The following is a 15265-nucleotide window of genomic DNA, read 5'->3' on the forward strand; positions in this document are numbered from 1 at the left end:
TTTGTCAGCCGGAATGCTGGGCTTCGTTTTTTTGTTATATGTAGGATTGCTGATACTTGATAAAACAATTGGCTCGATGATTTTGATATACAATCATATATAAGAAAACAATTGACTTGATGATTCGATATAATCATATATAACTGCTTGCTTTAGAGAAAATGTGAACATGAGGTCCAACAAAGGTACTATCTGACAAAATGAATCAACAAACTTTGGACTCAAAATGGCCATTACAACAGCATACACGCCTCTGAAATATCTCAGCAGGACGCACCACCCATACTAAGTTGAGCAGCATTGCTTCTTTTCAGCAGCAGCGTCAGCTGCAACATTGATCGTCTTACCTTCCTTGACGCCTCCGGCTGCCCCTGCCCCAGACTCGTCTGACGCCACGGGCTTCTTGCTGATGGCACGGTAAATGTCGCCCAGAATGAGCTGGAACGCCTCCTCCACGTTTGTCGCCTCCAGCGCGGAGGTCTCGATGTAGGATAGGCCTTCTGCCTCTGCAAAGTTCTGGGCGTGCTCCGTGGCAACAGCCCGGAGGTGTCTCAGGTCGGTCTTGTTGCCGACGAGCATGATTCTGATGTTGGAGTCAGCATGGTCGCGCAGCTCCTTGAGCCACCGGCTGATGTTCTCAAAGGTGGTGGGCTTGCTCACATCATAGACAAGGACAGCGCCAAGGGCTCCACGATAGTAGGCGCTCGTGATTGCCCGGTACCGCTCTTGACCTGCCGTGTCCCAGATCTGCGCCTTGATGATCTTGCCCTCAACCTGCAATATCAAGTCAACATTAGGCACAGGCGAGGATTTGCATGGTTAGAAGAATCAATAACACATTCAGCAACACTGCAAGCTGCATAATTTCTTGGTTAACTTTTTTTTTTGAGTAATCAATTTCTTGGTTAACTGTGAATCTTCCTGTGACAAGTTTGTAAGAGGTGCAGTTTTGACTGCATCGAGTAGTTCGTAACAGCACTCGATTTCTTGGTTGGGACTGGGAGGGCTAAGGAATAAACTCAGTTGGGCAGGAACCCCATTCAGGGCTTGCAGTTGGAACTCTACTCTTTGGATCTCAGCAGGCAAGGCAACAAGCAAACAAAAAACAGATCAGTCTGGTAGGTACCTGCACTACAGGCAGGGTAGTTAAGCTCTGCACTAGGGGCAAAGATACTTGCCACTTGCGGAGCTGAGAGCGACAATGATTAAGGCTAACGTTTATCTACAAGTAATTAACATACACCGCTGTACCCCACTAGTGGTGGTGCAGGTGGAAGATCACTACATCATCAAATAATCCAATGAGATGAGCGCGTCTGGTGTGACACTGCTGAGCTGAGCTGGAGCCGAGTCATGCATCGATCTACTACTGTGACACCCGCGTGTAGTTAATTTGCACGAAGATGCGGAACGGTCACTCATGGTTTGTTTGCTTTGCTTTGCAGGAAAGACAGCAACTTTTAAGCCTGCTGGCAGCTTCTTTCCTTTTCTCTGTTTGTTGCAAACTAGTAGCAACGAACCAATGAAACTAGCCATGAGGTGAAGATATCCACTAGCTTACTAGCGTTGAGCTGAGCTAGCTGCGGAATCAATGGATGTATCAAATGAACAGATTCGGATCCTCCATTCAACAGGCAAGGGGAGCAGCCAGCTTGATAGATTGCTTAAAAAACATTCTTTTTGCACGGATGGGGGAGGGAGACAGGATCTGGAGTCTGATCCGGTCTATGAGAGAGGGAGATCTGATGATCTGATGCAGCAAGGTACTAGCAATAGAAAGAGAGAGCAGGATGGTGGACTGACATGGAGCGTTCGCGTTGCGAACTCGACGCCGATCGTGGACTTGGACTCGAGGCAGAACTCGTTGCGGGTGAAGCGGGAGAGGAGGTTGGACTTGCCGACGCCGGAGTCCCCGATGAGCACCACCTTGAAGAGATAGTCGTACTCCTCTTCCGCGCGCCGCCCAGCCATTGGAATGGATTGGATCTCCCCTCTCTTTCCGCTCGCTTCTCGCTCGCTCCCAATCTCGGCAGTCGAGAGGAGGGGAGAGACCTGACCGAGCAGAGTGGCAGACTGAAGCAAAAGCAAAGCGAGGCCAAGGAAGCAAGGATGAAGGCCGCTGGATCTATTGCTCTGCTCGGCTGGTTCTCACCCACTCTGCAGTCTGCCCTTGCGGAGCAGCTGGCAGCTGCGGCTGATCCTCCTCGCTCCCTCGGTCTCCCCACTAGGAGTGCACGTAATTAATCGCGACCAGAAAACAGAACTGAATTATCCGCTAACTAAAAATAGCTGACCAAAAGAACCGGTCCTCGATTTTCGGTCCTAGTTCTCACCGGATTCCGGTTGAGGGAACAGTCGTCCTCAAACTTCCAACTTTGAAACTATGCAAAAAGAAGATTTCTCATCACATCAAACTTGCGGTACATACATGGAGTACTAAATGTAGACGAAATCAAAAACTAATTGCACAGTTTTGTTGTACTTTGCGAGACGAATCTTTTGAGCCTAATTAGTCAATATTTAGACAATAATTCACAAATACAAACGAAATGCTACAATGTGCTACAGTGCTACAACAGTGATTTTGCATCTCCAAAGTTGGGCAACTAAACAAGGCCTAATTCGGTCTTGGACCCGGTTAACCAAAAAAAACTATGATATATAGGGATATGGGCCCACCAAAACATTTAGCCTAGGCCCATTATCACTTCAACCCTAAGTATATAATCGTGAAAGCGCCTTTCTTACTCATTTCCCTTTCTCCCGACGTGCACCCCTTCCCTAACAAACCCTAACAGCCCTCGAGGCCAACGAGTCCAACGGCGGCGGCGGCTGCAACGCGATCCTCCTAGGCGACTTCGTCTGTTTCATATACTTCACCGGCATTCCGTCGACAATGTTGTCAGCATCATCGTCCGCGTCGAGGTATGATCCAGATCTACTTTTCTCGTGTTTGTAGAGTGGGCGTCATTGTCCGCGTGGAGGTATGATCCAGATCTACTTTTCTCGTGTTCGAAGAGTGGGGATTCAAGGGTAGATGCGATGGCTTTGGGTCCTCTTCGAAGAATCTAGCTTAATGCATACTCGATTTGTCATGCTTCAAGGGGGATTTGGTTTCCTGCGACGGATTAAGGGCAATGGTGAAGGGGATTGGTCCATTTGATCTCAACTTTTACGGGTAGGAGGGAGTTCTGTGATATATTGTTGTTTTTCGCGTATAGGTTTTGTGTTTCGGTGATGTTGAGTTGATTTATGCGGCTCGATGCTGGAATTCTCGACGGATGTTATGGTTTGGTGTTGATCTATGCGGCTAGGAAGGGGTCCGTTGATTTACCTATGGCTTTGTGACGAAATGTTGCTATTTTCAACGAGTTCTTTACCCCTTTTTCCCATTTGTGTACTTTATGTTGCGATCCCATGATTATTATTATCGGTGATGTTGATGTGGAACTGCTAGAGGCTATTTTCAGTAGTAGGTTGCCATGTCATAGAGTCCTTTATATTCCATTCCTATACTATATATTTTATAGTAGAATTGCATGAGCATCGGCTAGACCCGCTTCCCAAGCTCTTGACATGTTAGTCACATGCATTGCATTTTGTGGTTGCTAGGCATGAGGAGGGTTGATTAGTATTTAGGGAGAAAAGAGAAACTAATCAGGTTGCACTTAAGTTGTGCCAATCAACATGTTAATGTTAAGGTTGAGGAGTGCTCTTTTTTTTGTATTTGATGAACATTTTTATGGAGGTAGACTCATAGATCATCTCATGAATAAATACACAACATTTACTGCAGAACTGGTAGCCACGCATGTTTTTCGTATTATGGGTCATAACTAGAGTTTTAAGGTTATTTATAAGAGTCTTAGGACGTATGTGGAAACTATTAGTAGTTATTTTGGTCAAATATTGTATACTCCCTCTGTCCGGGAAAGAATGCAACTACGGGTTGCGTGCCATCAAAAGTAGCTCACGTTTGACAGTGAATACTATTCATATTTATGACTCCAAATTAATTTATTATAAAAATACATTTCATAATTAACCTAATGGTATTTATTTGATATCATAAGTATTGATACTTTTTATCTATAATTGATCAAATTTAAGATATAAAACTATGACACTGTGCTAGAATTGCAATCTTTTCCGGATGGAGGGAGTACTATTAGAGCCCGTGTATCATAATCATAGTGCGGATCAGAGCCCGTGGTAGTACCATGCACAAAAAATGCTTGGATTCCACTTAAGCTGTCGCTGAGGAGACGAGGTGGAAGAGAAGGTTCACTGCCCACCTGACAGTGACTGGGCTCGAACTTGACACCATGTATAGGGTGCGCTGATGTAAGTTATTAAGGAAAACCTCGTGCTCTCGATTTTTTTTTATTTTAACTTTTTTAAATCTAAATTTTTAATAATAATCCGTACTAAAGGAACTAGCCTTTTTTGTCGCGCCAAATATTCTAGCATGACAAATACTTGAGTCGCACCATCAAGTTTGGCGTGACCAAATGCCACGCTGGAATGAATGCTGACATGGAACGGTCGCGCCACGTGCTACGGTGTGACTCCAGTCGCGCGTGCGTCCATGCACCGTGACGCGCTAGCGGCTCGCTCTATCCAGTACTCTAGTCATAGTGTCAGCAGTACCGACACCGGCTTCCAAGGCAAAAAGGCAGTGCCAATTGCTAAGTTCATGCATGTGATGGTGACCATGCAGTAGCACTAGTACCGATAAGTAAACAAAATGGTAGGCTCACTACACACATAGAGCTGCATCAAAGAAAATATTTTATTTTGCATGTCGTTATGATAATATTAATGTCATGATAATATTAATGAGTAGTACTTTTCTTATAAACATATATGTACGTACGAAGCTCAATATATTAATAAAATGACACCACGTGCTTATAAGTTATAAGTAAATATATATATCTAACTTGCTTTGACTCATATCAAGAGATAAGTACAGCTTATTTTTTTTTATTTTTGGATTATCACACGCATGTGTTATGTCCGGCATCATCTTCCATTGACTTAGGTCTTGTTTGGATCCACCCAACTTTCTTTTAGTTAGCTAAAGTTTTGCTAGGGATGTTTGGATCTAACTAAAGTTTAGCTAGGGGTGTGTGGATCCTCCAACTAAATGATAGTTGAAAAGGTATTTTTCTATTTTATTCCTCACTCCTACTATAAATACTTTTCCTGCAGAAGGTGGAGGGGTAGTTTGATCTTTTTTCACTTTAGTTGGGTTCAACTAGCTAAAGAAATCTTTAGAGCTAAAATTTAACTGGTCCTATTTGGATACATAGCAACTAAATTTAGATAAGAAAAATAAGCTGTAGATAGGAGTCAAAGCAATTTAGATAAAAAAATAAGCTGACAACTAGACTAGGCGCCGAGAGCTTCTTCTGTTTCAAGTAGGAGATTGTATTTGTTCGGTTGTTTTGATATTTTGTAAGAGATTAGTTAGGAGATTTGCTATTCGGGTTATTAGCTGGGGATTCAGTTATATAAACTAGAGAGTGAGGGCTAGTTTGGCAGGGCTTCGACTCCTTAAAAAATAGCTCCAGCTCTGGCTCCTACGGTGGAGCGGCTTCTGCAGTGAATGTGGAGCTAATTTGGGAAATGTTTGGCAAAACGGCTTCACCTGTTTTTTATGAATGAATTGGAGATGTTAAATATCCAATATGCCTCTTGATATATGACTTGGTTGTTAAGATGAATTGTATGGTTGTCCTCAATTTATAATTTTTATTCATGTAAAATAAAAAGAAAAATGAAAAAAATATTTCTTAACCAATATTCGTGCTTGCTAAAAAACTGATGTCATTGTTAATTCCATTTTTAACGCATCTGTTTTCCTCCTATCCTTTCTTTATTCCGATCTCTTTCTTATAGTTTCGTTTGGACCTTATCTTTTCCTCTCTTTCCTACTCGTTAGCTCTTTCCTGCCGCCACAATCCGGCAATCTCGCTGCGCCGCCGTCCTCCCGTAGTCCTGCTCCATCCTCGCATCCGCGCTGCTCCCTTGCGGCCACGCTACGCTTCGGCCTCGCAGCGTCGCTGCCCCAGCGTCTTGCTCTTCCCCCGCTGCGCCGACGCCGGCAAGGACTCGAACGAGGCAGGGGATGCCTCCGGGGCAGCCGCGCGGTGGTCGTCCCAGCTGCATACGGCCACGCCGACGGTAGGAGAGTGGGGGCGCTGTTGAGGGGCAATTTCGTTCTTTTGTGTGTAGAGAAGGGGAGGAGCCGGTAGGAGCTACATTTTTTTGACTCCACCAGCCGGCAGGAGCTACATTTTTTTACTCCACCCCTCTAGTTCATTTTGAGAACGGTTCTGGGGTTGGCTTCGACACTGAAGCCGTTTTCTCAGAGGGGCTCCGGTAGAAGCCGCAACAGGAGCCGGTGTTGGAGCCCTGCCAAAGGGACGGACCCTGGTTGGCATTATAGAGAGGCCGGATCAGCGGGGGCCGGGGGTGCACGGTTAGACCTTCGGGTTTCTTTCTCCTCTCCCACGCCTTCCCGTCTCTCTGCCTTCCTTTCTTAGCGGCGGCGACAGAGCGATTGGCGCCGCCCTTGCCAGTTTCGCCGGGCGCTTCGCCGGGCGCTTCGCCGGCGACGAGCATCCGACAGGGGTATGCCCGCTCATTCCCTTCCCTTCCCGCTGTGCAGAATCGAACACCCAAAACCCTAATGTGTCCTATTTGTCTTCGGATCTGACCATGAATCTTACCTAGTAACTTCGTTTTTTCTTTTGCAAAAATTACTGGGTGTGCATGTGCACACCCATGTCGCGCCCCCCTGATTTTACTCGCGTCCCCGCCTCTGATTCCCTAACAATTCATGGGTGCATTTGTTGCTACTAGATTGATCGAGATATGTTGTTAAATCGTAACATCAGACCAATAGCCAGAAACGTAAGATTTAAAACACCCCAAGGACTCTTCATCAATTGAGTACTTGGTGTAGGTGCACTTCTACATATCTCTCATGTGATAATTTCTTGTTGATCGTTGCGCGCTTCTTGTGGTTCTGCTATTGTATTTCTAGGCTATAGTCAAGCCGTCCGACGCAAGTTCATTTTGACTCAAAGTACACTACTGTCGTTGTGTGTTCCTGCAATGTGTGTATCGCATACCCAGCTGTCGTTGTCTTTGTATCACCGATATGACTTTGAAAAACAACAGTGGTGGTATAGAGAGAGTGTTGGAGTATCGATGTATCAAAGTATCGGACACGCAAGTATCGGGTATGGGTACGGCTGAGCTAGTGAAGTATCGGTGATTCATAGGTCGTTGTGTGTTCCTGCAATGTGTGTATCACATGCCTGCTGTTGACATGTGTTTCTGCAATGTGTGTGTCGCATACCCTTGCTGCCATTGTGTGTTCCTGCAATGTGTGTACCACATACCCTGCTGTCGTTGTGTGTCCTGCAATGTGTGTGTCACCTAACCTGCTGTCATTGTGTGTGTGTATCACATACATCATTTTTTCATGCACTACTAATCTATTTTTGATGCTCTTGTATCTGTCATGCCAGGGTCCATCATGGTGAGGAAGAAAAGAACTGGCCCTGGAGAGAGTTCTGGGGAGGCTCCTGGAGTGCCTGGACAGGGCTCCTCACAGCGACCTGAGACAACTCAACAGCATGGGGGAGGACGTGGTTTACTGCCTCAACAAGGTGCCCGTGGTGCAGGGCAACACCAGGGTCGTGGTGGATATCAGGGCCGTGGAGGGCCACCTGAGTCTCAACCGCGTGACTACCAGGGCCGCGGTGGATATCAGGGCCGTGGAGGCCCACCTTCACAACATCCAGGTGGGCCACCTGAGGTTCAACTGCGTGGTTACCAGGGCCGTGGAGGCCCACCTTCACAGCATCCTGGTGGTGGACCACCTGAGTACCAGGGACGTGGTGGTCCGCGCCCCAGAGGGGGAGTGCCTCAGCCACACTATGGCAGGCGTGGGGGAGGTAGTGTTGGACCAAGTGTTCCTCCAGGTCCATCGAGATCAGTTCCCGAGCTGCACCAAGCCCCATACGTCCAATATCAAGCCCCTGTGGCGGTATCACCATCCACACTGGGAGCTAGCTCATCCTCGCAGCCTGCAGAGGCCGAGGTGAGCACTGGGCAAGTCCAGCAACAGTTTCAGGAACTTGCTATTCGTGGTCAGAGTTCAACTAGCCAAGCCGTTCAGATGGCACCAGCATCAAGCAAATCAGTTAAATTCCCATTGCGCCCTGGCAAGGGTACTTATGGTTCCAGGTGCATCGTGAAGGCAAACCATTTCTTTGCTGAGCTGCCTGATAAAGACCTTCATCACTACGATGTAAGCCCGTAATAAGAAGACATAATTCTGCGCCATAGTTCTTATATGTTTCTGACAACCAGCCTTTTGTCATCAGGTTTCTATAACGCCTGAGGTTACATCACGTGGCGTCAATCGTGCTGTTATGGGAGAGCTTGTAACTCTTTATAGACAGTCTCATTTGGATGGGCGTCTACCTGCATACGATGGAAGGAAGAGCCTTTATACAGCAGGGCCATTGCCATTTACTTCTAGGACATTTGAAATTACACTGCAAGATGAGGAAGATAGTCTTGGTGGAGGACAAGGAGGCCAAAGGTATTGCTGTTTCTATCGTAATTGTTCTTAAAACACATCCACAATTTTATACTGACATTCTTTATGTTTTAACGTATTTGTGCTTGAAACACATCCAAAATTCCGTACTGACATTTTATGCTTAACGTATTTGTGCTTAAAACACATCCAGTGTTTCGTACTGACATTCTTAACATACTTGTGCTTAAAACACACCCAAATTTCGTACTGCATTCTTTATGTTTAATGTGTTTGTGCTTAAAACACATCCAAAATTTCATACCAACATTCTTTAATGTATTTGTGCTTGCGACACATCCAAAAATTTGTACTGACATTCTGTATGTTTTCAGGCGCCAGAGGGTATTTAAGGTGGTGATCAAATTTGCTAACCGTGCTGATCTCCACCATTTGGCTATGTTTCTATCTGGGAGGCAACCAGATGCTCCTCAAGAGGCTCTTCAAGTACTTGACATTGTACTACGTGAATTGCCTACTGCCAGGTAATCTTTGAGATAATGGTATTTTGTTAAGAGTTATTTTCCTATGACAAAGTCTCCAATGTCTTTTTATTTCCTGTGTAGGTATTGCCCTGTTGGCAGGTCATTTTATTCTCCCAATTTAGGGAGACGCCAGCAACTTGGTGACGGTTTGGAAACTTGGCGTGGTTTCTACCAAAGCATAAGGCCCACACAGATGGGCCTTTCTCTGAATATTGGTTAGATACCACCTTCTCATGTTGATTCCTTTTGTCGTGTAGCTTTCAGTTTGGACACTTGATACATTACCAAGACCAGTAGGAGCACACTACATACACAATACACTGCATTCTAGATTACAAAGCCTTGATGGAGCACAAACACACGCACACAATGAGCAAGAACACAGGTTTTGCGGCACTGCACACCAGTGCCTTTTCTCCCTTTTCTTTCACTAGAACACACTGATTCCACCAGTTTAAAAATAACTGTTAGCCTCTAGCACCTCCCAGGATCTCGCACAATGTTTAGCACATTCTACAAGAAAGCTCTCACTGATAAGGAACGCGCACACAATTTTGCGGCACTACACACCAGCACCCTTTTTTGCACTAAAATTCACTGCACTTTAACATGACATGCACTGATTTTACACATCACAAACACACATGCACTAAGCTGTGACTCAGCCGCACAACCCGGCCAAGAACACTCACACAGCTAGCTCACTAACACAGGCACACAAACTCCACATAGCACGCAGCCACACACTACATGCACGAACTCCACATAGCACGCACTCCATGCTCCACGAACTGATCAATTTGCTTCACTCGCAAACTGATCAACACTACACCACCATCACCACTCTCTTTCTCACACTCTCACTCACACTCACACCACCACTCCTTTTATAGCACAAGACAGCCCTAATGCCTTACTCTTGAAGACTCAAGTCTTGACTTACACACTAAGGCAAAGACTTGACTTGCACCCTAAGGCAAAGACTTGACTTGCACTAATAAAAGACTTGACTCAAACTAACATCCAACAAGGATTACACTAACAATAACAAAAAAAAAAGCACACCCTGCATCGCTGCTCAAGCCACTAATTTAGCCGCAGAACTCAGCCAATCACTCACGCATAGGTGAACTAATAGACCTGCTTGCAGGATCACCCCACTAATTCCTGCATGCCAAACTCTCTCCACAAGCAGAGCACGCAGGATCACCTCTACTAATTCCTGCATGCATGCTTGGATCTGTTGACTACGCACACTCTGTGCTTTACACACAAAAAAGCTTAAACAACAAAATTAACACAACAAACCTTTTGGTGTAGTTTATGGCATCACTGTCTTATCTGAAATGTTGTGGTTGCTTGATTTTTGTTGTTGCAGGTATGTCCTCTACTGCATTTATTGAGCCCCTCCCTGTGATTGATTTCGTTGCTGAGCTTCTTAACAGAGATGTCTCAGTTAGACCATTATCTGATTCTGATCGTGTGAAGGTTTGATTAATTGCCTTAAATTTCCTGATAGAAGCTTTGGTTTATGCTTCAGTACTTTCATTGTTATAATACTCCCTTTGTAGATTAAAAAGGCCTTACGAGGTGTAAAAATTGAAGTCACACACCGAGGAAACATGCGAAGGAAATATCGTATATCTGGCCTCACTTCACAAGCAACAAGGGAGTTGTCGTACGTGCATGTTCCCTAGCTTTGTATGGATTGATAGTGCAAGGTATAAGGTGCTGACATGATTTTGTTGATTTCCCTGCTATAGATTCCCTATTGATGATCGTGGTACCGTGAAGACTGTGGTGCAATACTTCCTGGAGACTTATGGCTTCAGTATTCAGCACACCAGTTTGCCTTGCTTGCAAGTGGGCAATCAACAAAGACCAAATTATCTGCCTATGGAGGTTAGTGTCTTAAACTAGCTCTATTGCAATTGATGTATTATACTATGTTTATCTATCCATATGATTTCTAATTGCTATATCCAGCTTCAGCATGTTTTCATAAATCTCATGGTTTGAAATACCAGGTCTGTAAGATAGTTGAGGGACAGCGTTACTCAAAACGACTGAACGAGAAACAGATCACTGCTCTACTGAAAGTGACTTGCCAGCGTCCTCAAGAGCGCGAGAAAGACATCCTGCAGGTGATTGCAGATCATATTTCTTGGTTTGACTTAGGCATAGGAGTAGCATCAGCACTAGCAATAGCAGTACATTTATACATATACATTTTACGAAAACTTGATTAGTAAGTTATTCATGCAAAGCAAACTTGTATATTTTGGTGAAAAGTACCATCTATTATTAAGAATTGTTGTATATATAACCATTAAGTGATATTAGTGATCCGGTCATCTAATTTGTGAGTGTGGCGAGTCTGTAGCAATCCCATTTTTTTTTTGTGTGAGACACGTCAAGGAAAAAAAAGATTAAATGACATGGAATATTTTGTTGCTTTTGTTCATTTAATTAGCTTTTGCCTTCATGAAGGTTGATAAATTTGAACTGATGATTCTAAATCTCTTGTTTTCCTTACCTATTTTAATCAGACTGTGCATCACAATGCGTACTTCGAAGATCCATATGCACAGGAATTTGGCATAAAGATTGATGAGCGTCTTGCAGCTGTCGAAGCTCGTGTTCTGCCTCCCCCAAGGGTCAGTGAATTTCATCTCTGGGTTAGCAGTTGATTTGCATCTTTGGGCATACTTTGACCTGGCATTCTACTTTATGTGTAATAGCTGAAGTACCATGATAGTGGCAGAGAGAAGGATGTGTTGCCAAGAGTAGGTCAGTGGAACATGATGAATAAGGTATGCCTTGTTATGCAATTCCTGATAAATCAAGATAAAATCACCTTTTCATGTGAATTCCGTCAGGCGTACTCAGTTTTTCCCCTTATGAAAATATTAGAGGAGAAAGTTAAACATGATATAGCTGCAACTGTTTTTGTAATCTTATATTTACAAAAGGTAGGAAGTTGGCCCAGCAGCCATGATATAACTGCCACCAAGCATGACAGCATGCTTTCAAGCCGTAGCCTGAGCATTGCGTGAATGATACAATAATGAGATTCTTTATATAAAGCTTGATAGCTCCTAATGACTAGTGAACTCCTCTGGGTTTTGGCACACAGCTACATATTGTTTCTGTAATCCCACAATTCCATGTGCTCGTGTAGTTTTATATGGAAATTTTCTTGAGAAATTTTGCATGATTTACCTGCAAAACTCTATAGTGAGTGTGTAACTTATTTGAAATTTTGCTCTTGTTTTACCTTTTTCATGCTACTACCCGGTTATTAATTTGCGACTAATATTTATAACATTTGCCACTGAAATTGACCATTAAATAAAAAACTCGACCAACCAAGGATTGAAGTTCCTTTAGGTTATACTCGTATTCCTATTCACATTATTTTAGTCAGATATAATCTATTTTCAACCTGTAGCTTGCCTTTTGTTTTCCTCTGTTTGATGATCATTAAATTTTTGTAACTTGTGTCTTGCTTATTATTTTCTATTCTTTTTTTATGGTAGAAAATGGTCAATGGTGGTAGAGTTAGCAGCTGGGCATGCATTAACTTCTCACGAAATGTGCAAGATAATGCTGCCAGGATGTTCTGTCAAGAGCTGGCTCAGATGTGCCAAGTATCTGGAATGGTATGTGTGTCATTCAGATAGAACTTCAATACAATTTTCTGTTTGTCATTTTGGTATTTATTTGTTTGTGTTATTTTCCTTTCGTATCCTGTTCTTGTAGGACTTTGCACTTGAACCTGTGCTTCCCCCATCGTATGCGAGGCCTGAACATGTCGAAAGAGCACTTAAGGGACGCTATCAAGATGCCATGAACATACTCAGACCTCAGGGCCGAGAACTGGACCTACTGATTGTAATACTGCCCGACAATAACGGTTCACTTTATGGTATGTTCTCTTTCAAAAGTTTCTCAAGCAATTTGCCCAATGTATAATCTTATTAGTATTCTTTTCATTCTTTAGGGGATCTTAAAAGGATCTGTGAGACTGATCTTGGATTGGTCTCCCAATGTTGTCTGACTAAACATGTTTTCAAGGCGAACAAGCAGCAGTATCTTGCAAATGTTGCCCTTAAAATAAATGTGAAGGTATATCATTTCACCCGATCTGTTCTAATTTTTTACGTAAACACTAGACTCGTCTCTTACAGTTTTCCTACTTTTCAGGTTGGAGGAAGGAATACTGTGCTTGTAGATGCTTTGGCAAGGAGAATCCCCCTTGTCAGTGACAGACCAACCATTATATTTGGTGCTGATGTTACCCATCCCCATCCTGGAGAAGATTCCAGTCCTTCCATTGCAGCTGTAAGTGTGGCATTATTGTGACAAGACAGAGAAAGCCCAGAAGATCTGTTCTCTTTTCTCAGTTGAAAGTTTCACTATTTTTTTTTATTCACTATGTTCCTCCCTACCTAGGTGGTTGCTTCTCAAGACTGGCCTGAGGTCACCAAGTATGCAGGATTAGTGAGTGCCCAAGCCCATCGCCAAGAGTTGATACAGGATCTTTTCAAAGTATGGCAAGATCCCCAAAGAGGGACTGTCACTGGTGGCATGGTCAAGTATGATATTTATTGAGATACATGAGATGCATTCACTTCTCCATGTTTGGATCCTGCTGTATGTATAACTTTTGTTGATTGTGCAGGGAACTTCTCATTTCTTTCAGGAGGGCAACGGGACAGAAACCCCAGAGGATCATATTCTACAGGTTCATATCCTTGCACATGGGCACCTTTTCTGACTATGATTCCCCTGTATGTTAAACCATTCATCACTTTCAGGGATGGTGTTAGTGAGGGACAGTTCTATCAAGTTTTGTTGTATGAACTTGATGCCATTAGAAAGGTGAACTTAATTTAAGGGCATTTGTTTGGTGATGTTCTTCACCTCTAATTTTTCTCTGACCACCCTTGTGAAACTACGGATACAGGCCTGTGCATCATTGGAGCCCAATTACCAGCCTCCAGTTACTTTTGTAGTGGTCCAGAAGCGACATCACACTAGGTTGTTTGCTAACAACCATAAAGATCAGCGTTCTGTTGATAGAAGTGGAAACATACTGCCTGGTTAGTTCTCGATGCTTCTCTTATTATACCTTGGGCTTAGCTTGTATAATCCTTTCATTTTGAGGGATAGGTTAGCTTGCCTAATCTGAATGTCGTTAAACTGTTTTCTTACTATAAATATAGGCACTGTTGTGGATTCAAAGATTTGCCATCCGACTGAGTTCGATTTCTACCTGTGTAGCCATGCTGGCATTCAGGTTGGGTTTTCCTATCTGATTGCTGAATTCTGTTTATTTGCTTTACTCTACATGATGAAATAAGTTGATTGCTGATTTGGGTTCCTTTCAGGGAACAAGCCGCCCCGCGCATTATCATGTTTTGTGGGATGAGAACAAATTCACAGCTGATGGGTTACAATCTCTCACCAACAACTTGTGCTACACGTAACATTTACTGCTCCGTCCATCTGTTCATCTTTTAAATTGAACTCTTTTTAACTGCCTATTAACTAAAAACAATATCAATATTTGCAGGTATGCTAGGTGCACGCGCTCAGTATCAGTTGGTAAGTGCAACTTGCCCTTGCACCCACCTTTGACGTGGGGTAGTAATGCAAAAGAGAATGCTGACGGTTCTGCTCGATTGCTTTGCAGTGCCTCCTGCATACTATGCTCATCTGGCAGCCTTCCGAGCTCGCTTCTACTTGGAGCCAGATACCTCCGACAGTGGGTCGATGGTGAGCGGTGCTACGATGAGCCGTGGTCCTCAACCAGGGAGTTCTCGCAGCTCCAGGGCTGTTGGAAATGTTGCTGTGAGGCCTCTACCTGCCCTCAAGGAAAATGTGAAGCGCGTCATGTTTTACTGCTAAGATGGATGCTGTGGCCTGCTGCTCTGAGAGAGCAGTATCCTCCTACCTTGCCTACCTATTGCGTATATTTCGAGTACTTGCACTCTTATGGTGATGCTGGAACACCGTTGCACCTCCAAAGTTAATTTCCTGAGTTTCAAATCTGTGGTACTCTCTATACTATTGTAAACTGCTTGTGGTAACATTGTACTGATGAAGATTGGTTTGCAGTGGACTTATTTGGACATGGTTTGTAGTGGAATTA

The 15265-nt window shown here is 43.9% G+C and overlaps 2 protein-coding genes across 3 annotated transcripts in view; one reads left to right on the plus strand and one right to left on the minus strand.

The window, feature by feature from the left end:
- LOC101759689 (protein argonaute 1B) overlaps positions 1-15265 on the plus strand; it is a 39125-nt gene extending 23860 nt beyond the window's left edge. The window contains exons 1-23 of one of the 2 annotated variants that reach the window (XM_012844630.3): positions 6473-6639; positions 7545-8329; positions 8406-8626; positions 8959-9108; positions 9190-9323; positions 10487-10596; positions 10680-10786; positions 10872-11010; positions 11136-11252; positions 11658-11765; positions 11850-11921; positions 12648-12770; positions 12871-13036; positions 13112-13236; positions 13315-13452; positions 13564-13706; positions 13793-13855; positions 13929-13992; positions 14078-14213; positions 14337-14410; positions 14502-14596; positions 14687-14718; positions 14807-15265. In XM_012844630.3, coding sequence (XP_012700084.1) covers positions 7553-8329; positions 8406-8626; positions 8959-9108; positions 9190-9323; positions 10487-10596; positions 10680-10786; positions 10872-11010; positions 11136-11252; positions 11658-11765; positions 11850-11921; positions 12648-12770; positions 12871-13036; positions 13112-13236; positions 13315-13452; positions 13564-13706; positions 13793-13855; positions 13929-13992; positions 14078-14213; positions 14337-14410; positions 14502-14596; positions 14687-14718; positions 14807-15021 — 3309 coding nt within the window. In that variant the 5' untranslated portion in view covers positions 6473-6639; positions 7545-7552 and the 3' untranslated portion in view covers positions 15022-15265. Of the gene's footprint in view, positions 1-6472; positions 6640-7544; positions 8330-8405; positions 8627-8958; positions 9109-9189; positions 9324-10486; positions 10597-10679; positions 10787-10871; positions 11011-11135; positions 11253-11657; positions 11766-11849; positions 11922-12647; positions 12771-12870; positions 13037-13111; positions 13237-13314; positions 13453-13563; positions 13707-13792; positions 13856-13928; positions 13993-14077; positions 14214-14336; positions 14411-14501; positions 14597-14686; positions 14719-14806 lie in introns of those variants that run through there. The other variant, XM_022825114.1, reaches the window with a different exon arrangement.
- Positions 112-2232, minus strand: LOC101759280 (ras-related protein RABA2a). The gene is made up of 2 exons (XM_004960520.4): positions 1804-2232; positions 112-774 (listed from the first exon to the last, which is right to left on the minus strand). Exons 1-2 carry the CDS (start codon positions 1969-1971, stop codon positions 286-288), a joined length of 657 nt encoding a protein of 218 aa, XP_004960577.1. The 5' UTR covers positions 1972-2232; the 3' UTR covers positions 112-285.

Source organism: Setaria italica, chromosome III (assembly GCF_000263155.2).
Source record: "Setaria italica strain Yugu1 chromosome III, Setaria_italica_v2.0, whole genome shotgun sequence".
Lineage (NCBI taxonomy): Eukaryota > Viridiplantae > Streptophyta > Magnoliopsida > Poales > Poaceae > Setaria > Setaria italica.